At 34.6% G+C, this 24,699-nt stretch overlaps 1 protein-coding gene across 2 annotated transcripts in view; it reads right to left on the minus strand.

Moving 5' to 3' along the window:
- Positions 1–3,541: 3,541 nt before the first annotated feature.
- Positions 3,542–24,699, minus strand: part of CNBD1 (cyclic nucleotide binding domain containing 1) — a 695,007-nt gene continuing 673,849 nt past the window's right edge. For both annotated transcript variants that reach the window (XM_072603626.1, XM_072603625.1), the window contains exons 12-13: positions 15,726–15,785; positions 3,542–9,055 (exon numbers count right to left, since the gene is read on the minus strand). In XM_072603626.1, the coding sequence (XP_072459727.1) occupies positions 8,942–9,055; positions 15,726–15,785 (174 nt within the window). In that variant the 3' untranslated portion in view covers positions 3,542–8,941. The remainder of the gene's footprint in view (positions 9,056–15,725; positions 15,786–24,699) is intronic.

Consider the following 24,699-nt stretch of genomic DNA (forward strand, 5'->3'; position numbering starts at 1 on the left):
GGGAAGAATCTTTCTCAGTTTCCCCACACACTGTTACTGTGTACATTGTTCTCCTGCTTCTGCATACTTCACTCAGCATCAGTTCATGTAAGTCTTTCAAGGTTTTTCTGAAATCTGCCTGCTCACCATTTCTTAAAGAAAAATAGCATTCATATACCACATCTTGTTCAGCCATTTCCCAGTTGATGAGCATCCCCTCAATTTCCAATTCTTTGCCACCACAAAAAAAGCTGCTATTAATATTTTTGTACATATGATTACTTTTCCCTTTAGGACTTTCCCCTTCTTTAATAGGAAGAGGTATTTTCATACATTTTTTAAAATATTTCCTGAACCCTCTGGTCTCTCTATAATGTCACTACCAGAATGTCTCTTAAAGTTTCCTGGCAATATCTTTTAAGAATAAAACTTACCTTTTCCTTCAAGCATTAAAAAATTAAAAAAAAAAAAAAACAACTTAATAGAGAAAAGAAAAGATCCTAAGAAGTTATTTGAGGCTTTAAAAGACTTAGGAATTCTAATCAATGGAATGACCAACCATAAATCCAAGTAAAAAATAATGAAACATGCTTACCACCTCCTGATCCAAGATGTGATGAACTTGAAGTTAAAAATAAGACCTAAGTTTTTGGACATGACCAATCGGGAACCTGTTTTGCTTGACAATACATATTTTTTTTTCAAGATTTGTTTTCATTTTTATTTTTCCATTGAAGAGGGTTACCAAAAAGAAAAGAAAAAGAGACCTCTTAAAGTATTTTTTATTTCACAAAAGAGAACAGAAGGAAGCCCAGAAGGAAATAGAAATAAGGACAGATTTTACATATAAAATTTATTACATACCTAAAAGGAAGAAGAAAAAGTATGTAGAGATTTAGAATTTCACAAACAACCTTTTTTTCATGTTATCCTTTGTATATAGAAATGCTTATTTTATTTGGTGTTTGTTAACTTAGAATAGCAAGAATTTGTTTTTTTAAAATGCAAACTTTTATAAGTGCCTCACATAGGCAAAATTTGTCTTTGACACTCCCCTTCCACCAAACACAACAACACAAAAAAAAAAATTCTGGAATTTTCAGGTAATGATTCAGTTTCTCATGCTTTCTGTCAATTTTATTTTGGATAATTCTCTATAGTAAACAGCTTAGTGGATAAAGAGTTAACATGGAAACCAGAAAGACCAGGTTCAATCCTACTTCTGATATAAATTGGATTTATTACTGGAAGGAAGTCAATTGACCTCTTAATGTACTTAGGCAGTTCTCTGTATCCTAAATGGGGGCTTATGCTTACCTGAATTAGGAGGAGAGCTTAATCTGGGAGTTCCCTATGCTGATGATATCATAAATCTAGTACTTAACAGCTAAATCAGTTAGGACAACTCCTACAGTTATCTGTATTGTAAAGGGGGATTCTTTGAGGTCATTATAATGATGAACTCATGGAAGATAGAGAGAGCTCTCCTTATACATCTCTTCTAGATCTTTGGTATGATTCCTGGAGATGCAGACTAGAGAAAATCCTCCTCTCCACTCCCAAAACTATACAACCATCTCTACCAATGTGTTCAAACTCCAGTCATCAATTTTAGGAGGACTTCATTCTGAAAGGATCTGCCATCTGCACTCCATCATAAATCAAATCCACCACACTTCTCTCTCACAAGTTAAGTTTAAAATAAAGACTTGTTATGAAAACTTATTAATGGTGATTTTTATCAGTATGTTTATTTCCTGTGATGATGCAAATCACAAGTCGCTAAGGCATTAAAAGACATTTCTTATGAGTAGTTATGAGTCAAAAGATGTATCACGTAGTGGTCAACACTTTGAATCCATCTTTCTTTTGAAGTGATGCTAAAGAGAATAGTCTTTTGTAAAGGTTCTATCATATTTACATTTCAATTTATTCCATAACATGCAGCTTCATATCTTTGCTACCCTTTATAAATAATACAATACTATATATGGTTCTTTTAAATCTTTCATGCCCAAGAAACATTAAAATTCATCAGATCATGTACAAATTACTTTCTGAAGGTTCTTTTCAAGATCTTGTATTATAGATGGAATTGAAAACAGGAGTGGTGCACCGTGTTCACAGAAATGAAGACTATTGATTGACTTTATCAAGATCTTCAAGTGAGTATAGAATTACAAAATAACAGAAGTAGAGGGCACCTTTACAGTCTTTTGCTTTTAGACAATTGAGGGATTGTAATATAATAGAAGGATTGAAGGATTTGGATTCAAATGAACTTTGTTGAAATCTTAGCCCTTTCACTGTGTGACTTTAATTAAGACACTTGACTTTTGGGGGCCTTAATATCCTCACCTGTAAAATAAGAGTATTAAACTGGGTGTTATGTTTCTTCCAGCTCTAAATCTACAATCCTATAATTCTGATTCCCTACCATCTTAGTTCAAATTCTGCATCTTTCACTTATATACTATGTGACCACTGACATCCAATTTGAACCAAGTGGACTTTAGTTCCTTACCTAGAAAATAAGAGGGCTGTACCTCTAAGGTCTCTTTCAATTCTAAGCCGATGATCCTATAATTATCTAAGCTATCCAGGAAAAAAAGTCATATACATTTTCAACTTATAGCAGAGTGGGATAGTGGATGAGGAGCTAGTTTGTAGTTAGGAATACTGGGGTTCCCTACCTACCCCTGAATATGTGATCCAGGGCAAGTCACATAACTTCTCAGTGTCCCAAGAAACTCTGAAACTACAAATTGCATACTAGCTATGATCTTTGGTAGAGAGTTTCTTTATTGGGAATTCTTTACATTGATGAAATCACAGACCAAGACAAAATAAACAAACACGGTACATGCATACAGTATATCTTTATGTAGCTATATGGATATAAATAATAGTGCCAATGATAGAGATGGTTATAGATATATAGATTTAAATATGCATATATGTATGGGCAAAGGTATGTGTATGTACACATACTGTAAATACATGGACAATACATATGTGGTAAAGGCATGTCCGTGTACACATGCTAATGAAAATATATATACACTATATCCATATATGTACATATGAAATATATACATGCATATATAAAATGTGTCTGTTTTATACATATGAAATTTCTGAAATATATGTATGTTATATCCACAAATATATGAAATCCATGTATGCATAAAGTCATGTGTATATACATGTACTATAAAGACACATCATGTATACATATTATATGTGTGTGTGCTATAGGCACACATACATATATGAAATAAATCCATACATATAAAAGTATGTAGACATATATGGTAAAGGTATATGAATATGCATGTATATTACATATATGTGTATATATTATATGCACTGTTATATATGAAAACATACACATCTACATGTACACACATAATAAATATGTATGTATACACACATACACATACCTATAAAGGTAGACATATATTTACATACTATGAAGACACATGCATATATATACATACATACACACACATGTGTGTGTTTTAGTAGTATATGCATACATATACGAAATAAATTGGGACATATGTAGCCATGTATACATATATAGTAGGACAGCTAGGTGGTGCAGGTGATAGATAGATAGGTGATAGATCAGGAGTCTTAGAAGACTCATCTTCCTGAGCTCAGATATGACCTCTACTAGCTCTGTGACCCTGGGCAAGCTACTTAATCTTGTTTGCCTAGGTTTCTTCATTTATAAAATGAACTGGTGAAGGAAATAGCAAATCACTCCATTATCTTTGCCAAGAAAACCTTAAAAGAGGTCACAGAGAGTTAAACACAACTGGCAAACAACTGAACAACCACGAAAATACACATATGGTAAAGATGTGTATGTGACATAAGACATAAAATGTCTCCATATATGGCAAAGATAGGTACACGCAGTAAATATTCATATGGACATGAACACTGTATAATTTATTCACGCATCTATGAACCATCTATACAGACATACCTGTATTTGTATATAAAACTATGTATATATGACACTGAATCCATATATGTATACAAATATGAAATCAAATCTACAAACAATAGGACAATGAGCCTTTGATTTCTGGGAAAAATTTATTTTTGAATTGAAGAGATGTTATTGAATATCTAGAGACTAAACAAAAGAAGCTGTGACTTCAAGGAGCCAGTATGGCTTAATAAAGAATGAGCAGTACCAGTCACATATATTCTTTCATTATAGGATAACTAAGTTAGCAGATCAGGAGAATGCTTTGGATAGAGCTTACCTATATTTCAGCAAAATATTTAATAAAGTGTCTCAATATTCTCATGGAAATATATGGACAACAATATAATGATAAGGAACTGGACGAATGCTCAAAACCAATGAAAAATTGTTAATAGTTCAATGTGAACTTGGCAGGAAGTCATCAAGAAAGTGCACTTGATTTTACACTGTTCACCAATTTTTATTAATGACTTGGATAAAAGCATAGATGGTATGGGCATAAAACCTGCATATGACACAGTTAACAACTTAAATGCCTATCAGAACTATTAGGACAAAAATCAATAGGGATAAATATAAAGTCCTACAGAAGTTCAAAAGTAAATTTTGTAAGTACAGAATGAAGAAGGCATGACTAAAAAATAGTCTGTGCCAAAAATATTTGGAGATTTTATAAACACCAAATTCAAAATGAATAGGTAGTGTGATAGAAGGAACACAAGGAAGGAAATAAATATATCCTACTATGTGCCAGGCACTTTTTTAAATGCTCTTTTTTTTTTTAAACAGATATTATCTCTTAAATTCCTCACAGCCACCCTCCAAGCTGGGTACTTTTATTATCTCCACTTTACAGTTGAGGAAACTGAGGCAAACAGAGAGAGGTTGCCCAGAGTCACAAAGTTATTAAGTGTGGAGACCTGATTTGAATTCAGGTCTTCTTGAGTTTATGAAGGTCTAGTGTCCTATCTGCTGTGCCACCATTAGACAGGGCTTGAGACCACCAAAAAAAGTCAATTCAATCTTGGGCTGCATTAAAAGTAAAAGTTTATATGAAGAACAAAGTGATAATTCTTCTGTATTGTGTCCTTTTCAGTTTAGGACTGGTTTTAATAATCTGGAGAGTGTCTAGACTAATGGATCAAGATTAGTAGCCTTAATGGCCCTTAAGATTGTAATAAACGAGAATCAGTTGAAAGAGCATGGCATGTTTAGACTAGAGAAGAGAATATTAAAGGGAGCATGATAGATGTTTTCAAATATTTGAAGGACAGCCTTTTGGATATAAGATAATAGAGATTTCATTGGTATGTAGGGAGGAGCAAATGACCTCTAAGGACCCTTCACATGCATAAATTTATTTAATAAGACTAAATAATAATCAAGATATATTCAAGAATGTAGATAGCATAGTGAAATGACTTCTCCAATCATGCCCCTTATGTATTTTAATCCCCCTCTGATAATGAATATCCATTATATTTGGTTCAAATATAAACTTTTGACAAATATATTCACCAAATTGCATACCATCCAAATTCTTAAAGGATAAGTTATATGAACTACAGGAAGAAATGGACAGTAAAATATACTACTGGGGAATTTCATCTTTATCTTGTCAAAGCTATATAAATCTAACCATAAAATAAATAAATAAGGTGATAATTAGAATCTTAGAAAACCTTGATATGATAGACCTCTGGAAAAAACCGAATAGAAATACAAACGAGTGTGCCTTTTCTCAGTTCCACATGGCACTTTCATGAAAATTGACCATCTACTAAGACATAAAAACCTTACAAAGAAATACATAAAAGCAGAAATAATAAATGCACCCTTTAATGCAATAAAAATTATATTAAATAAAAGACTGTGGAAGCATAAATTTAAAATTAATTGGAAACTAAATAATCTAATCCTAAAGAAGAAAGTCAAAGAACAAATCATAAAAACAATAATCACATTAAAGAGAATGACAAGAATCAGACAACATACCAAAAATTGTGGAATGCAGCCAAAGAAATACTTAGGGGAAGTTTTATATTTGTAAACACTTGCATTCATAAAAGAGAAAAAGAGTATATCAATGAATTAGACATGCAACTAAGAAAAAAACAAGGAAAAAATTAAATATCCACAATTAAACACCAAAATGGAAATACAAAAAATCAAAAGAGAGATCAACAAAATTGAAAGTAAAAAAAAAGAAAACATTGAACAAATAAAGAGAATATTTTACACAGCAACACTAATATCGTATGGGTAATCAACTGCTAAAAACTTAGCTACTCTGATCAAAGCAATGCTCCAAGACAATTCAAAGGATCCACAGTGAAGAATGATGTCTGCCTCCACAGAAAGAATTGATGAATTATAAGAGCACATTGAAGTGTTCCTTTTTTAAACTTAATTTTTCTTAATATATGTGTGTTTGCAATATGGCTAATATATAAATATGTTTCACATGACTTTGCATGTATAATCAATATCATATTGCTTACCTTCTCAAGGGGGGAGGGGCAGAAGGGAGGGAGATAATTCAGAATTTTTTTAAAAGTAAATTTTTCCATGTCATTGCAAAATATTTAATGAAATAAGTAAAATATATCAAATCATACTTTCAGCTGCAACAGATTAATCATGTATTATGGGAAGATTCTGAAGAGAAGAATAAAAATGAAAGTGATTAAAATGAAGAGAATAGTCATAGCAAAAATGAATATAACTTCTTCAAAAAATAGTTTTGCAATAATTTTGTATTCTGATTTTAGCATAAATCATGTATTTTATCTCTTTCATGGAGATCTCATTTAGGGATACAATCTGTTGCAAATATGGCAATTTAAATTATTTTGATGCTTTTTTTTATAGAAAATGTGCATTTAATGCAAAAGTATGTAGTGTAGATGTGTTTCTTAGAATAAGATCATCCAAATGATCCCCGCAGGTGGAAGGTTAAACATCTAAATCTTCTCTGTACTCCCCTCCTCCTCAACCCCTACCCAATCATTGTGACATTAAGATAGGACTGTTCCAATGGGAATGGGCTTTCTCATCTAGCAGCTCTGAAGTGTGTTTCCTTCCTGAGGTGTGTGGATAGAACGGAAATTACAAAGAGCACTATTAGTTTGGGATGGACTGTGAAGGACCCTAAGAAAAAGCTGTATTCACTTCAATGTAAATGGCAGTAATGAGTTTGGTTTCTTCTGAGACAAATGCCTGAGAGTTTATTTTCCCTTTCTGTGGCCTCCTTGAATCTTGAGTGCCTTCTGTGTTGTTCTGGCTCCATTTATGTCTGAACACAAGCAATACTTCCTAATCCAGCAGGCCTTTCCTGGCCCCCACACTAACCCAGCTTCTAGCACAACGCCCTCTAAGCTTGCCTTCTCTCTAATTTGTATTTTTATGTTTTGATTTAGATATGATGACTCCACCATTAGAATGTAACCTTCTTGAGGGTAGAGGTGGTATTTGTGTTTTCTTGTTGATCAATTGATGGTTTGACTGATTATGCATCTGTTTGGAGGATACTTTGAGTATTTTATATCTATTTGATTTTTCTGTGGAGTGAAATAAAAGCTACCCTCTACCCAAAATGCAGTTTTTATCTAGAGTGAGAGTGAAAGACCTTCCTGAGTCACATTTATGGAAAACTAGACATGAACCACATATAATTTATACTTTGGTATTTTCTTGGAGTAGCTCCAGGTGGGGTCAATGAGCCTTAAAGAAGAACATTTTCAGTGAGCTCCAGATATGAGACTTGATGTCTGTATGTTCCCAGAGTTTTGGGGGAGGAGGGTAAGCTGTGCCATGGTTTGTTTACACATGTAAAGTACATATGCACTATAACAATAATTTTCATTTTTGGATTGCTAATACTCCGTTGTTTATTTAGGACTGTAGTTTCTTCCAAGAAGAGTAAATAAATATAAAATATTCTGTGAATATTCATAATATACTAGAAATAATTTCAGATACCTTTCATAATGTAATCTTCATGAATCTGTGAATTCTTTCCTTCTGACTGTAGAATGAGGATTCTTCTGAAGTATCTTTACTATCTCTCATCCTCTGATCAGTCAGTTTGTCAACAAACATTTATTAAGTTCCTGCTACATTACAAGGAATGTGCTAAGTGTAGGGGATTCAAAGGAAAACCAACCAATCTTTCTTATACATAACAGTATTATTTCTATATGCCATTAGAAACTATAATAAACTGCATTTTTCTGTTATTGAAACAACTCCCACCAAGAACTTCATATGGATAGAATGCTTTTCTGACTCCAGTATCTGAAATTAAAATCTAAGATATTAAACCATTAAAGTGCATGTCTTTTTCAGAGATGGAATCTCCTTTGGAACTTTGTTGAGGGAAAATGAAGCAAATAAAAAGAATCTTCAGAGAAAATTTCTCCAAATTTGTAGAGTGAATATACTATTGAGAAGCATTCACAATATTGACTTTATGAAACAGAGTTCTCCTAAACAGCCTGTTGAATAGAAACTGTGTGTTTTCTTACATTTTATAATGTATTTGTTAAGCAGGCCATCCATCTCAAATAATTATAATGATAGAAAGATAAACCATATTTTATAAAACTTTCAGAAGCAGAAGTAAATTTTCTTTATTCAGGCAAATACACTATTTCAACTAGAAAAAGAATCTAAATTCCATTTGAAAGCCAAACAATTATTTTAACGCTTTTTAAAATACATCTATACCTGTAAATATTAAAATATGTTATAGGGTCAGAGTGCAGGAAGCATGAGGGAATGGAAACCTAAATTTTCCTAATATAAATTAAAAAAAGTTTGCAGGAAGAAAGGGAAGAAAAGGCTTGGTTTTGATGGGAGAACGAAAAAGAAAGACAGAGAAGAACAAAGTGTACCATGACCTACATTGGAAGTTCCAAGTTTCTCAGGAACTTCTGTCCCTGAAACAATAGTCAGTCAATTATCTGCTGATGATTTCTTGGAGTTCTCTTTTATTCTCCAGGAGTGGCTCCATCTTCCACTTCCAGGTATAATTCCTCGGCAATCCAAAGATGACTGGATTATTTTATCCTGGAACAAAATGGTTGTTAAAGAAATTAGTCATTTTATTATTTTTTTTAACATTCAAACAATATTTTTATAATAGTAAGAACACATTCCAATATGCAAAAAGAATAAATGTGCAGAAGAACAATATAAAATATGAGTTCTAAGTAAGTAAATATGAGCTTTCATCTTTAAAGTTTCCCAATGGAGATAGCTGAGGCTAAAAAACCAAAACACGATAGCAGTCAGTAACATGATGGTCATGCATTGAATTTTTACAGTACCTTTAGGACAAAAAGATGGTTGTTGAGTCATTATTCTTCATTTAGTGCAATTTTGCCACTTTGATTCTATAAATAGGAGGGGTATAAAGTATTTGCGAAGTTGTCTACAGACAGTTCCCTCCCCTGAAACAAATTATTCTAACTTAAGTTTTCTAGCATCTTCAATTTGAAGGATATGATGGAAGAAAATCAGAAAAAAAATAATGACAAAGAGAATGATACCAGAAGGGGTAATAGAACCATAAGAGATTTTTAGTAGGTCATTTAGCTCAGTTTCATCATTTTTACAGTTGAAGAAGAAAAAACAAAACAAGGCTAACCAAGGTGAAGTGTCTTGCCTAATGTCACATAGATGTGAATGCTTAGGACTTGAACCTTAGTCTTCTGCTTCAATATTCAGAGTTACTTCCACTCTGCCCTTTGAGGGAAAGAAGCTATCACCAATTTGTCCTCATAGTGTATTAAGCACCATTTCACTATTGCTTATATAATACCATAGAATTGTTCTCTAGTTTAATGTGTATTTTTCCTCTCTCCCTTTCCCTTCCAAAAAAAAAAAAAATGTCAGTTCTTGAGAACGGAGACTGTCCCTTCTACCTCTTTTTTTATCCCTCTTCTCTCATCGCTAAACTCTGAGCATATAGCAGGTGTATGAAAATGACTATCAAACGAAGAGCTTATGATAAATAATGCATTGAGTTTGTCTGGAGGGAAAAGTTTCTCATGACAATAGTTTTGGAATAGCAGGGAGGCTGTTAAGTGTGGTGGGGTATGTTTCTAGGAGTCAATTCATTTACCAGAGACAGGGAAAGAGAACTAGTTTGAAGACTAAGGAAATATTAAGTAGTCAATTTTTGAGAGACTTGTGACTGGAAAAGAATGAAAAAGGGGACACATTATCTTATGATCCCTGTATTAAGCATGGTTATCTACTCAAACATTGAAATGAATGTATGGTCTCCTTGAAGTTGATTATCTTTCCAAGGATAAGAATTATAGTCTATGGATGTCTACATATCTTGAATGGCTCTTGTCCATGTCCTCCCATAGGTTCCCTTCAGAGGAATCCATCGAAGCTGTAAAATATCTGCTTTATTTTCTCTCCATTTTTCAAAGATACAAATGGACTTATTCTTTCCTCTCATCATATGAATAATAGCACATCTCATTTTCCATTTTCACATGTCTTTGGTTCCACCCTCTATATCACTTCTCCTTATTTTATATGTGTTACACCCTCTCCAGGAACCTCTCATAGCCTCTCATTCATTGCCTTTTGGCAAACATTAATTTTGGTTCTTTAGAGTCTATACTATTTCACCACTCATAGTAAGACAACAAGCAGTTTTGTACTCCCAGAAATTCCTAAGGCCTAGATAAGGTAGGAGCTATGTTTCATATATAATCTAACAAATATAGTGAATGGTGAGTATACAAACAAATAAACAAACAAAAACTTTAAAAAGAAGCTGAAGTAATCAGAGACCCAGAGTTTAAAAAATCCTGAATTTCCTTCAAGAATCATCTCAAATGCAATTTCCCAAGTAAAGCTATTCACCATTTTTTCAGTTATTAGTGCTTCCTCTTTTTCAAATAATATTATGTTTTGCTGTGCTGATATTGTATCTTCCTGGTAGAAAATAATGACCTTGAAGGCAGAGAAGTTTTATGTTTTAGGATGATAGAATCTTAGATTTAAAGCTAGAAAAGACTTAAAGGTCATCTAGACAAAAATTCATTTTACAGATGGGTAAACTGAGGCTCACTAAGTGACTCTGTCCAAGGATCGTTGTAATGATAATTTAAATGAAAAGATCTTTCCCATCCATTAATAGGCCCACATGACCTGCTTAAGTCACATGGAAGTCTGAGTTACATGAGTCAAGTCACATGGAACAGGAAGAGATGGAGCAGGAAGGGTAGAACAGAAAGAGACAGAGCTAGTGTACAGCCAAGAGGAATTTAGTCAGTGAGCAGACCTGGGAAAGACAGTTGGTTAGCATGAGTGAGAGAGCTTGTTTGTGATTTTGTTTAAGGGAGTTGATTTGTGGGAAACCTAACAGAAGGAAAACATGGGGATGGTAGTGTCCTCTGCATTGTTATTGTGTATAGATGTCTTTGTTACTATGATGGATTTGGCTTTCTGGTGTTTGAATAAATGTTTTGGTTCTGTTGTCCATGTGGAGAGTCTGTTGTATTTCGTGATTCAGAATTGTCCCAGCATATTCATAGCTACTGTAGTCAGTGTGAACATCATGTTGGTGATATTGTCATTGAGGAAGTAAATGTCAGAGGCCAGATTTGAATCCAGCCCTCCAACTCTTTCCATCCCTAGCACCTAGTGCACTGCTTTCATGAGTTTTTGTTGAGTTGTATGGAGCAAGAAATTAATAAAATTATCCAGGTAGTTCAAGACAAAAAGTAACTTTCACCTCAACTCCTATGTATATCTCAGGAGAAAGTGATTTTGTGGCTGAACTGCTAGATAATTCTTCAGTTTACCACTTGACTCTAGATAAAAACAATATCTATGTGTGATTGATATGGAATACTTTTATTCAACCTGTTGATATACATAATGATCTGAATGCTATGATCAAAAGGGGAGCATCTTAGATTTACCTTTACTCACCTTTATAATACTTTTCACTTCTGTATAACATATTTCATTTTATTCAGGGAGACTAGCCTGAGGCAACAGATTAATTAATATGGTTATTCGATACACAGAGACCCAAGCATAACAAGTGAAAATTAGTTTAGTGGTCTCCTGTAAATCTTTGAGGGTTCAGGAGAGAGCAACAAAATGATTAAAGGACAGGAAAATAGGATTTATGAGGGAAGCTAAAGAATTGGTGAGATTCATCCTAGAGAAGAAAAGATTGGGGAAATTTTTAGTTTTCAGATTCCTTCACCATAAAAGGATATCGCAAAGATAATATGTTTCAAATCCTCAAATAATGTTATAGATACCTGGTTAAAAGGAGTGCCAATCATGTAAACAAGATTGAATAAGAGCTGTGGGTTATATTTTCCATTTTTATTCTAATTAATTTGTCTGAGTAATTATTTCTGAGCCTAAATCTGTAGGACAGGGATCACCAGGAGTGGGTGCCTTGGATATTCAAGAACACTTTATGTTTTTTTCAATTGATTTTTCTGTTGCCCACTTTTTCAATAGCAATATAGCAACACAAATGAAATCAGTTTTTTGACACTTAGAAAAATGGTGACATAGGAATATATAATTGTACAGGGTCCAGTATCTTTTCAAGGACCAAGGGAAGTTTTTATAAGTATGAGTTATAATTAATTGAGTAGTTATTTAGTACTGTGGGAATCACATACTTAGACTTTCAATTCCTGTTTGTCAGGCAGGCATCCATCTTATCTAATTTAAGTTGGTAGGCAAAACAAGCAAATGTGCAGAATAAGGAAGAAATTCTTCTAAGAGGAAGATTACAAAGAGATCTCAAGCTAAGCACTGATACCACAATTCTATCTTCATTTAAGTTTGGAATTAAATGGATTTTAAGAAAAACTTGAAAGTGACACCACGATCTCCTTAATTTTTTTTATAAAATAAAAGGAAGTTCCCCATCTCCCCCCTCCCCCTCCACCATGGTAGCATTGTACTTCAACACAATTTACATTTATTTAATACCTACCCAGGCATTATGCTAAAACTTTGGCATACAAAGTCAAAAATGAAACTCACCTTGTTCATGGAGCTGACATTTTACAGGGGTGGGGTGTGTGTGTGTGTGTGTGTGTGTGTGTGTGTGTGTGTAATTCATACCCAGAGAAGTAAATATAGAATATTATTTAAACAAAAAAAATTCATCAGAGAAAGCTAAGGATACCAACAACTGGAGGAATCAGAAAATGTCTTTTGGAGCAGGTAGAACTTGAGGTGAAAGGATTGATTTCATCACCAATTCTGGTCATATTCATCTAGACCTCATCCTGTGTATTTTGTTTTACATCCCCGTACACATATGGGTAAAACTTTAAGATTTACACATTAACCACAACCTATTCTTGTAGTTTATAGGCACCATCATCAACTGCCTCATAATATCTCTGCAAATTAGGTCACTTAAGTACTATGATCTTTATTTTATAGATGACAAAATTGAGACTCAGAGAGAATATGACATGCCTAAGCAAAGTTGCTAAATCAAAGGCAGAGTTCTCCTTGTTCAGCTTCTCTTGTCCTTTCTTTCTTCCTTCCACCCCTCTTCCAGGATCAATCCCTAACTTTTCCAACCTAACCCCTTACTTTTCCATTTTCATCTCTCATCTTTGACTCTTAAGAGCTTTCCAATTTCCTCATGTCATGTCTACCATGAAGCCTTACCTGATTCCTTTGCCTGATTGCCTTCTGCCAGAAGTAATTGGTTCCTTTTCAGATCTCTCTTAGTATTTTGTACCTCTCCTATGGTACTAGTATTGGTAATATATGTTTCTATCAAATATCCCCTACTGTGGGCTCCTTAAGGGCTGTCTTCCTTATGACATATGAAAAAAAAAATTGTACATATTTGTTGAATTGAACTGATTTTTGTCCTATAGGGAAAACATAAGCTGTTGTGGGGACTACTCCCTCACACTGAGCATGCTCTGTAGGTAATTCAGTTTGCATTACAATAAGCAGCTGGGGTTAATAATGAGTTTTTAATCAGTCCATTTGAGGCATTCCCTACCTTCTAACTGAATACTCGCACAACACATCTAGTCTTCCACACTAGAATGACTACATAGTCTTCTTCCTTGTCTAATTTCTTTTTGAACTGATCAGCCATGATTGTTTTGTAAGTCAATATCATATGCTTTAAAATCAACCAAGTTCAGTTGTTTGACTACAATTACAACCTTTCTATCTCTGTGCTTATGTACTGGTTTTCCTTCATGGGTGTCTTTCATCCCAATCTCAGACTTTCCCTGACTTCCTTTAAGATTCAATTCAAATCCCACCCTCTGCAAAAGACCCTTCCTACTCCCCATCTTCCAATGCCATCATCCTTCTGATTACCTGCCTACACTCTGTTTATATACTGTGTCTAACAAGAATTTTACATGAGCAAATAAGAGAACTCAGGAATACATGACTACAGCTAGCTTACTAAGGAGGTTGAACCATAGCAGGAAAGTGCTTGGTGCTTCAGGATGATCCAGACATACCTGCTGACAAGAGTCACCCTCTGCAAATACATTTAAGTCAGTTGCTCAAAACAAAATGATGATAACAGAAAACAGCCACAGTTACTTAGTTCCTGAGGCAAGAGAGGAGCATTCTTTTGAGCTGCAGTAAGAACTATTTGAATGTGGGAGTTGTTCCCACCCGGGGTCCAGTAGTGCTGTTATTTCTCTGGAGGAGAGTATTTTTCAGACAGAATCATGAGTGTCAGTAAACCATGTTCCCACCCTTTCCTATCTTTCATATCATTTTTAAGTCTCTGTAAACTAACTTATGCAGGGGAGAAAGTGGGGGAGGGGGGAACAACTTGAACTAAAGCAGCAATACAGTTTGACAAGCTCTTACCTCATGGAGACTCAGACTTCAAGTCAAAGAATCAAGCTCTTTAAATCATTGTGATAATCACATGTCATCTGACTCAAGAGTACTTAGCCTCCCTAAGTCATTCGATGCAAGGAAAATGAAACGTATCAGCCTCAATTTCTGGCTGCCTTTTTCGCTTTCTCCTATTCTGGCAATCCCAGAGGGCTGTGATCTTTAATTTACCTTATATGACATGACTATGCCATACATTATATAGTTGAAATAGAAATGAATAATGGTTACTGAAATAGTGGCTATTGCCTTGGACATGACAACAGCATTTTCTCTTCCTTTCTTTGGTGCTAGTGGGGAATATAGTTGAGAACACCTAGAATGAAGTCTTAGCCCCCTTCTCTGTAACCCTGTCTAATTTTCTTCCCAGCACATCTAATGATATTAGTAGTCAATTTTTCAAACTGACAGCAGTTTCCAGGGAAAAAAAAAATATCTGTGATGGTATGGAAAGCACCACACTCAGAAGTGCTTTCTTCCCTCCACCATGGAATTTTCCTTAGAAATAAATGAAGAGTCTTATCTCTTCACTTACCTCCACCCACCTACCCCCAACTTTGAAACTCCTTTTAGAATAAATAAAAATAGAGAATAGGGGTTATGCTGTCCTTCTTTTGTATATCACTTGCAAGATACTGCTAGACTAGATGAGAATAAAAGACTGTGGTTAATTTCAGTAAAATTCCTCCTTTAGTATCATAATTGCACTAGTTATTTAATTTTTCCTTAATCTTCTTCCTTTCTAATGTGAAGTCATCACTAATTTAATAGTTTTTGCCAAAATGGCAAGGATACTTAGCTAATCCTCCACATTTTATTACAGAAAATCCAGTACCTTGAATATTTTCCATTCCTTGTATCGTTGCCGTGCTATGTATTCATTTTGGACATCTTCCTGCATGAAAACAGAACCATGTTGATTAGTTAAATCGGTTTTCTTCTAATTATTTAAGATCTTCTATGATTGAATTTCAACTACCAGTTTTATAATCCCTTTAAGATTTATGACCAGATTTGTATCATATACTCCTACACCTTGCATATTCAGAGGAGTGAAATAAATATTGGTAAATGTTGTTCTCTGACTTTCACAAAAATGAGAATTTTTTTTAACATAGATAATAATGTCTTTCTCAGGAAGAAATAGTTGGTGAGTGTATCAACTGCAACAAAAATCTCGACCACTCATTCAAAATCAGGTAAAGGTTACTGAGGAGGAACTTTGGTGCTTAATACTCTTGTGCTGAAGGGCTTAGAAGTAATATTTTATGTGCTATGTGTCAGTCAGTAAGTCATGAAACATTTATTAAGCGCTTACTTTGTACCAGTTGGAGAAAAGGCTGCTCAGCAGCAGCTGAGAAGAGAAGTCTATATTTACCTGTCAGCTACTGTATGGTGAGTAGAATGGAGGCATCAACGTAGGGCAATGGGAGAGGAATGAATGCTAGGAGACTCTGGTAACGTGCAATCTGAATGGATGTTAAGGTGGGGTGACTGAAGGTAAAGGAGTAGCAGCATCCAAAAGATCAGCCAAAGGAAGAATGGGCTTTTTGGACATCTGGTGAGTTCAACCTCCACACAGATCTTCAAGAAGAGCTGCGAGTACTTATCAGGTGCATTGCAGTGGGGATTCCCTTCATAAATGAGTTGGACTTTGTGGCCACTGAAGCTTTTTCCAGTTCAGTTTCTGTGAACCAAGACTTTGGTTCTCATGACTAATAGGAAGAGTTATTTGAGCAAAGGTATCAGGCACTTAGGTGGCACAGTGGATATAGTGCTGAGTTTGGAATCAAGAAGTACCGAGTTCAAATCCAGCCTCAAATACTATATGCATGACCCTGGGTCTATCATTTAATTTCTATTATCCTCAGTTTCCTCATCTGTACAACACAGATAATAATAGCACCCAGTTCCCAGGGTTGTTGTGATTATCAAATGAGATGATATTTGTCAAGCTCTCAGCACAATGTCTGGCTATATAAATATTAGTTATTATTATTATTATGAAGAAAAAGAGGCAGAACATGGGAGAATGATAGGTCCTGGAAAAATGTAATTTTTGTTATGAGATAACAAGTGGCTGGCTTTCACTCCTACAAGAAATGAAAAAGACAAGCTAGTGATCCGTTAGTCTTTAGAGGTATACTTTTCCTTAGAATAAAAATAGGCCTATATAACACTCAACTTGTTTAGGCCCCATAATTTGGAAGGGACCTCAGAGAATATCGCATCCAACATTCTCATTTTAGAGAAGAGAAAATGGTAGCCCAGGCTAAATAATTTGCCCATAGCCACAGTCAGTATCTGAGGTGATTTGAACTCACTTCATCCTGACTCTAAGTCCAACATTCTATCCATTATACCATGCTGCATTTACAAATATGAGCACCAACACCTCTTGAAAATCAGTGCCCAACCAAGATTGATATTCTGAAATTTATTAAGATATATTCATCTAGATATCAATTTCCAACTCATATTCCACCATTCAATCTCTTAGTGTCTATCTATAGACAGAAAGACAAACAGATAGATAGATAGGTCTATTCTATCTATCTATCTATCTATCTATCTATCTATCTATCTATCTATCTATCTATCTATCTATCTATCTATCTATCTACCTACCTACCTACCTACCTATCTATCTATCTATCTATCTATCTATCTATCTATCTATCTATCTATCTATCTATCTATCTGTCTATAGTTATTAACTCTTTTATCTCCATCATTCACTGTTTCCTGCAACAAAAATAGATCAGATTTATATGAGACTTCATTAGGTTCGGTAAAAAAAAATTTATATATAAGGAAACTGAAATTTAGATTACCAATCTAGGGTTGCAGAATTCTGACAGGTCTAAAGCAAAATAGAAAATGATGTTTCTGACTCCAAGTCCAGTGTTCCAGTCTCTTTGCAATGGTATCTCCATGTAGTCTTCCAGAAGCCTTTTAATAGCCAGAAAAAGCTTTTTATATGAAAATCATACCACACTTTAACTTAATACCTCCTAACTATTCACACGTATTAAATCTACAGGAAATAACTCAGAGTTCTAATGATCATCAGAACTAAATTGGTAACACTATAGTCTTGAAATCTGTGACAGACAATTGTTTCTTCTGCTTAATGGCTCCTTCTTTTTTATATATGTCTATATGCCTGTTGAATTTAAATTATGTGATTTCATTCATATATTATATCCAACACAGCCATATATTATAGATATAGCATTACCACTACCAGGAACAAGGGTGATAGTCATTTGCCCCAAGGATATTTAGAGATTATGTGTAAAAACACTCTGAAATAAGCCATCTAAAAACAAACCAAGTTTACTTAAATTTTGAGAATGACTCACAATTCAGTTCAACTCAATTCAACTGGACAAGCATTTGTATAGCAACCGGGTTCAATTTTTCACTAGGGTCTGAGAATACAAAGACAAAAAACCAAAACAGTCCTTGCTTTGTAACAGGGTACATCCTTCTGGGAGTAAATGGAAAGATAGATAGAAAGATAGATAGATAGATAGATAGATAGATAGATAGATAGATAGATAGATAGATAGATAGATAGATAGATGTCTATAAAAAATACATACAAACTACAAAGCATTTTTGGCAAAGAGAAAGCATATTCCCTTCCCTTCCTTTTCCTTGTAATAACTAGACAAATCAGTAAAGGTCATGCTTTGGAGATAGCACTTGATAGGAACCACAAAGGAAAATGCGATTAGAAGATGTGAAGCAAGGGGCCATTAAAGCATTGCAGAGGCATGGAGGTGGAAGATGGAATGCTTTGTGTGAGGAGCAGCAGGTAGGCCAGAATATATGCAGGGAAGTAATATGAAATCAGTTCAGAAAAATAGTTTGAAGCTAACTTGGAAAGAGCTTTATACACCAAACAAAGGAATTTGTGTTTTATCCTAGGGGTAATCGCAGGAAGTCACTGAAGAGTCTGAGCAAAGGAAGGGGCTGGGAAGGAAACAAGTATTTGTTAACTTTGTACTATGTCTGAAGTATTATGCTAAACACTTTACAGTATCATTCCCTTTGGTCCTCATAGCAACATTGAAAGGTGAGCGCTTTATATCCTAGTTTTACAGTTAAGGAAACTGAGGCAGATGAAGGTTAAGTGTCTTGCCCAGGGTCACACAGATGGCACATTTCTGAGGCTGGATTTGAACTCAGGTCTTCCTGGCTCCAGGTCTAGCATTCTATTAACTGTCTAATTGCCTTACAGGAGTGACATCATCAGAACCCGTCTTTAGAAATATCAGTTTTGCAGGTGAGTGTAAGATACATTATAGAGGGGAAAGCCTAAAGGGAAGGAGACCAATTAAGAGTCTATGGCAACAGTCAAGTAAGAAATGACTTGGGACTGAAAAAAGGCAATAGAAGTATGAATAGAGAAAAGGAGACACATGGGTGATGTTCTGGAGACAGAACTAATCAAAATTGACAATTAATTTCTATAGAGAGGAAGGAAAAGTCAAGAATGATTCCGATTTCAAACCTCACTGGGGATGTATTTCTCTCTAGAAATAGAGCACCTTAGACTGCAGGGTTGGGGTAGAGGAATAAGAAAGTATCGCTTTATTTTGAGAGAAAAAGAGGCAGTTGGTGAGGACTCTCTTCATCAATTGATTTCCCCTCCCAGCTCAGGTGATGAAATCATATAATGTAAAGGTTAAAGTGTTCTGTTAAAGGAGACACAAAGACATGTCTATACTCTGTTACTTTACACATTGTGAAGTTTTCCCTAATGGAATTGGAGGTCAGCTTGTCATTGGCTAGCCCAGAGGTTCCCAAGCTTATTTGGCCTACTGCTCCCTTTAAAAAAATTTACTAAGTTCCCCCTGGAAATCTACTTTCTTTAACCCTTTAATATTGTTTTTAATCTGCATAATTTCAAAAAAATATAAAATATATATTTTTAGAAATGATGCATCTTTAATAATTTTCTTTTTAAATTTGTGGGGTTTTCCTGCATTGAAACTTGGATGACGCAACATTGAATCATGTAACCATACAGATTTGCATTGTAAACAAGTCATTGCACTCATATATTCTTGCCAAAGTATGCTGAACTTCCCAATATGTGACACTCTCCTGCCAACACTTGCTTTTTAAGAGCAGTTACTAGACTTGGCCACTGATTGGTTATAACTTGCATTTTGTGTTTTTATTTGGAAAATAATGTAATCACTATGACTTTAACTCTGCTGCAGCAACGGATGAAACTTGTACAAATGGGTTTTTCAAAATTTTCTTCTATTCTCTTCTTTCCTTATGCTTCCCTTGCCCCCTTATTTTTATTCAAACCCCACCAATTTACACCAGAAGCTACCACCACCTCCCCATCACCTCAGATCATTCCAGGGACTACCAAGGGGCAGTATCACCCACTTTAGGAACCTCTATAAGACAAAGATTGTCTGTGTTCCTGATAACCTTTAAAAAGCTAGCTATGAGAATACACCTCTACCTACTCCTCTGCTGAGGTCAAGGGTGGAGGGAAATCTATGGGTGCGGAACATGGCATATAATGTCAGATCGTTTTCTTTGTAATATAGTGATTGGTTTTGCTGATTTTATTTCATCTTTTTCCTCTTTTAAAAATTCTGTTATTTCCTCTTCTTTCTATTTTTTTAAGTTTGCGGGGATTATTATATTATATTATGTCTATAATAGACATAATATATAATAAGGGATTATTCTCAGAGAAAGGAAGAAATAAAGGGGATATCTCAACAATGTAAAAAACAATATATATATGTATACACACATGAGACATTCATGTATATGTCAGTATATACACAATATATTTATGCTATTTTACTAGCTTTGAAGACAATTTAAGCAAGAAAATCACTTATCCCTTCTAGCCTTTTCTCACCTCTAAAATGAGGGAGATTCGAACTAATGACCTCTCATTCTATGATCCTATGACCCTGTTACACTATTCTTAAGATCACCTAGATCCTTGACATATTGACATCAATTTAATACTATAACAGTACTTAATGTGATCTTTTTTTGGATGATTCAAAAGTTTCTCCCAGAAATCTTACCATGCCTTAATATCATTTTTTTATTGCATTAAAAATGATTGGAAATATTAACAACTGACTTTTATTTAATGGTATAAGATATAGAAAATGCTTTATAGATATTATCTTATTAGTTCTTTACAACTTGTTAATACAAATGTTGCAGATAATATTATCCCCATTTTACTGACAAGGAAACTGAACATGGGAAAGGGTAAATCTCTATAGCTAGTAATGATCTGAAACAGGCTTTGGACCATAATTGTCCTGTCAAATGCTCAATCCACTATGCATATTTGAAGAGTGCTTCAGAGTTTACCCACTGTACTCCTCTCAAAAATCATGTGACATAGGTCACATTATCATTTTATGTAGATAAGGAAACTGAAGCTCATACAAATTTAAGAGATTTGCCCAAGGTCATAAAGTGGCAAATGTGTGTCTCAAAAATTCAGGAGATAGCCTTGAGTGGAAAAAAAAAAACAAACTTGTAGTCAGAGGACCTGCATTTAAATCCTGCTTCTTGCCCTCACTACTACCTGTGCGACCATTAGAAAAACCTTCCTAGACTTTGGTCTCCTAATCTGTAAAATAAGATAATTGGATGAGATGCTCTGAGATCTCTTTCAGTTTAAGATCCATGATTTTATAAAATGCTTTTTGACTTCAAGTTAAGTGTTTCTTTCTCACCATATTTCCAATAATTCAATCAATTAATTAATAAACATTATTTGAGCTCCTACCATGTGCTAAGTGCTGTGGATACAAAAAGGCAAAAAGTACTCCCTACTCTCAAAAAATCTTAAAATCTAATGGGGAGAGAACATGCAAACAAATATATACAAAGCAAGCTATATACAGGGTAAATAGGAAGTACAGAATCTGACACAATGCTAGCTAAATCCAGCAGCCTTCCTACATTCAATTTTGTGTGCTATTTGAATAGCCATTTCTTTGGGGAAAAGCCTGTAATAACCATCCAAAGTCCTAAGGATTACTTGTTGTAACTGTTCTTTCTTGCCCAAACTCAAATGTGGTTTGTACATTATTATTTCCCACCAGGATGAGCCTTGGGTAACTTCAGGTTGGAAAATAACTAATGACCCCATTCTTTTTCTGGCAGTCAAAAGTGAGGCGTCTCAGTGAAAATAAAAACAGATGTTCAAAGCTTGCAGATGTTCCTTTTGAAACTGTAAACATATGCAGGGCGTGGAGTTTTTCGATCCTCCGACATGTGTAAGAGAAATGCTGACCCAGACTATGCAGGGTTTCCTAATTGCATCATTGTATTTTGCAAAGGGTAGAAATGTGTCCAAAAATGAAAAAGAGATGACCAATTAAGCTTTTAAAAATCTTAATCAGTTAGATGACATAATTTTTATACACAATGATAGAAACACAATATTCAAGTAAATACAATGTTTGTAAAAGATGCAGGTATGGGATTAAAAAGAAAGGTTCAAAAAGTTACTGTATTAGGAGAATTTAGCCTCTATATATACTATATATGGTAGAAATTAGCCTCTACCAATTGGAACTAGTACTGAATTTGATGTTTATTATTACCTAAAGCCTTTCTCAGTTTTACATGTGCATACTTTCAACTGCCACTAAGCCTACATAACTATTGGCATCTTTAGTTCTGATATGTATAGCTATTTATACCTTACATTTATATTCAGCTCTGTATACTTTTTTTATATACCTTTCTAGATAATGGTGTTAGGCATTTATGAAGGTCTATTAACTCAGTCAGGTCTTTTCTTTAGTCTGATGAATTTGTGATCTTTACCCATATAGATAATTCCATGGATTTTGCAGGTTACAGTGCAACAATGCCCTTTTTCTCAGTGGAACCCTTGTCAGTGCCTTCCCATACAGCCTTTTATAGAGATCTAACCCAGTGTGCCATGACCTTTCCTCTAGCTCTCTTGACATTGAATGAATAGGAGCTATCCATCAGCTATTCCGTACTCTTGACACATAACCCCAATTGCCTCATCCTGGTCATCTCTGGTCATCCTGATGAATATCTGGTCACTGGATTCGGATGGCTTTGGAGGAGAAACAAGGCTGGTGACCTGCACAGCCTTCCCTCACTCAAAAAAAAAAAAAGTCAACTGCAAGTCATGTCATCATTTCTCTAATGGCATAATCTTCTTCAGCAATGAAGGACGAACACACACCTAATAGTCAAGTGAATGAGCACTGAAGCATGTTTTGTGCCAGGCACAAAATGCCTTAAATATCAGGAGGAAAAGAACCTTTGCTCAGATTTTAGGAAATGAACAAGAAAGGATGCTGACTGCTCTTCTCTAAGGAGATTCAGAACTCCTGCACCTGGGACACCTTGACACATAAATTTCCCATTTCCTTTTTCAATCTCTCATCTCTCTGATGGCAGTCTTTGTGGAAATTTGTTAGTACAATTCTTATTTGGTAAAATATTTCAACTTATTCATTCCCATCATGCACTTTCTAATTGCTTTTTGAGAGCTTTTAAACTTTGTTTGTTTTTTTTTTTTTAAATTGGAGTATCTGTGACTTGTAGTCCCCTAACATTGACTTAAGAATATTGTTTGAAATGAAACAAAAATCTGTGTCTTGGATAAACTTTTGGTAATTCATTGAGAGCACTATGGAATTTCAAAACTTGAATTCAACCCGATTTTTTCCTCTTACTCGAATATGGGTCAAACTACTTGCCCATAAACAGTATCCAGATAGACTAGGGGATGACATAATCTGTTAGTCTATGGTCCATGATCTCTGCATCTATCCAACAGAATATTAAATTCTGGACAACAAGCATTCTTATTCACCTTTTACATATGAATTGTTGGCCTAAACTCCTTCAAGTGATTATGGATCTCATTTATGAGGCTCTGAATTATTCTAGGACATGGTATAATTAGCATAATTTCATCCAAAAAATAAAGTATCTGAACCATTTTCTTACCATCTATAGAGAAGCCCTTTTGAATTAACTAATTTGAATCCTTTGCTAGACATATTCCAATATATTAGCAAGTAACTTTCTTTAGAATATATTTCCTTTTGCGCTTTACTCTGTATTTCTAAGTAAAGAAATATTAAACAAAAGTTTTTCTTTTGTTGCATATTTCAAGGATGATTTTAACATATGCATAGTGAGGAAACTTTTTGGAGGAGTAGTATTTTGTTCTTTTATAATCAGACAAATAAGATCTTGTTTTGGGGGCAGCTAGGTGGATTACTGGTTGGAGCCTGGAGACTGAAGTGAAGTAGACATGAGTTCAAATACAGCCTCAGACATTTACTAGGTGTGTGACCCTGGACAAGTCACTTAATCTTTGCTTGTTATAAGCAAAGGAGACACTGGAGAAAATGTGTCACACCACTCCATTTTCTTTGCCAAGAAAACCCCATGGACAGTATGGTTGATCCATTGGGTCATGAAGAATTGGACACAATTGAATAGCAACAAAAGGATCTTTATAGATCTCAATCAATGTGATAGTACATCTATTTTTCCACTTGGCCAATGCTTCTTTTTAAGGAGTTTTCTTCAATGGATTTTTGTGCCTCTTCTACCATTTGGTCTATTCTGTTTTTGGTCCTTATCCCCATAGAAAGATTCTATGGTTTTTTCACTTTTCGTCTGCTTTTTCCGATTCATGATGTTGGCTGAGTGTTGTAGCTTTTGGTTCTTTCAGTCAGAAGGTACAGATCTTTAAGTTGAGCTGATGTGTGTCTAGGCTAAAAGCAGGC

The sequence above is a fragment of the Notamacropus eugenii genome, chromosome 4 (assembly GCF_028372415.1).
Source record: "Notamacropus eugenii isolate mMacEug1 chromosome 4, mMacEug1.pri_v2, whole genome shotgun sequence".
Taxonomy (NCBI): Eukaryota; Metazoa; Chordata; class Mammalia; order Diprotodontia; family Macropodidae; genus Notamacropus; species Notamacropus eugenii.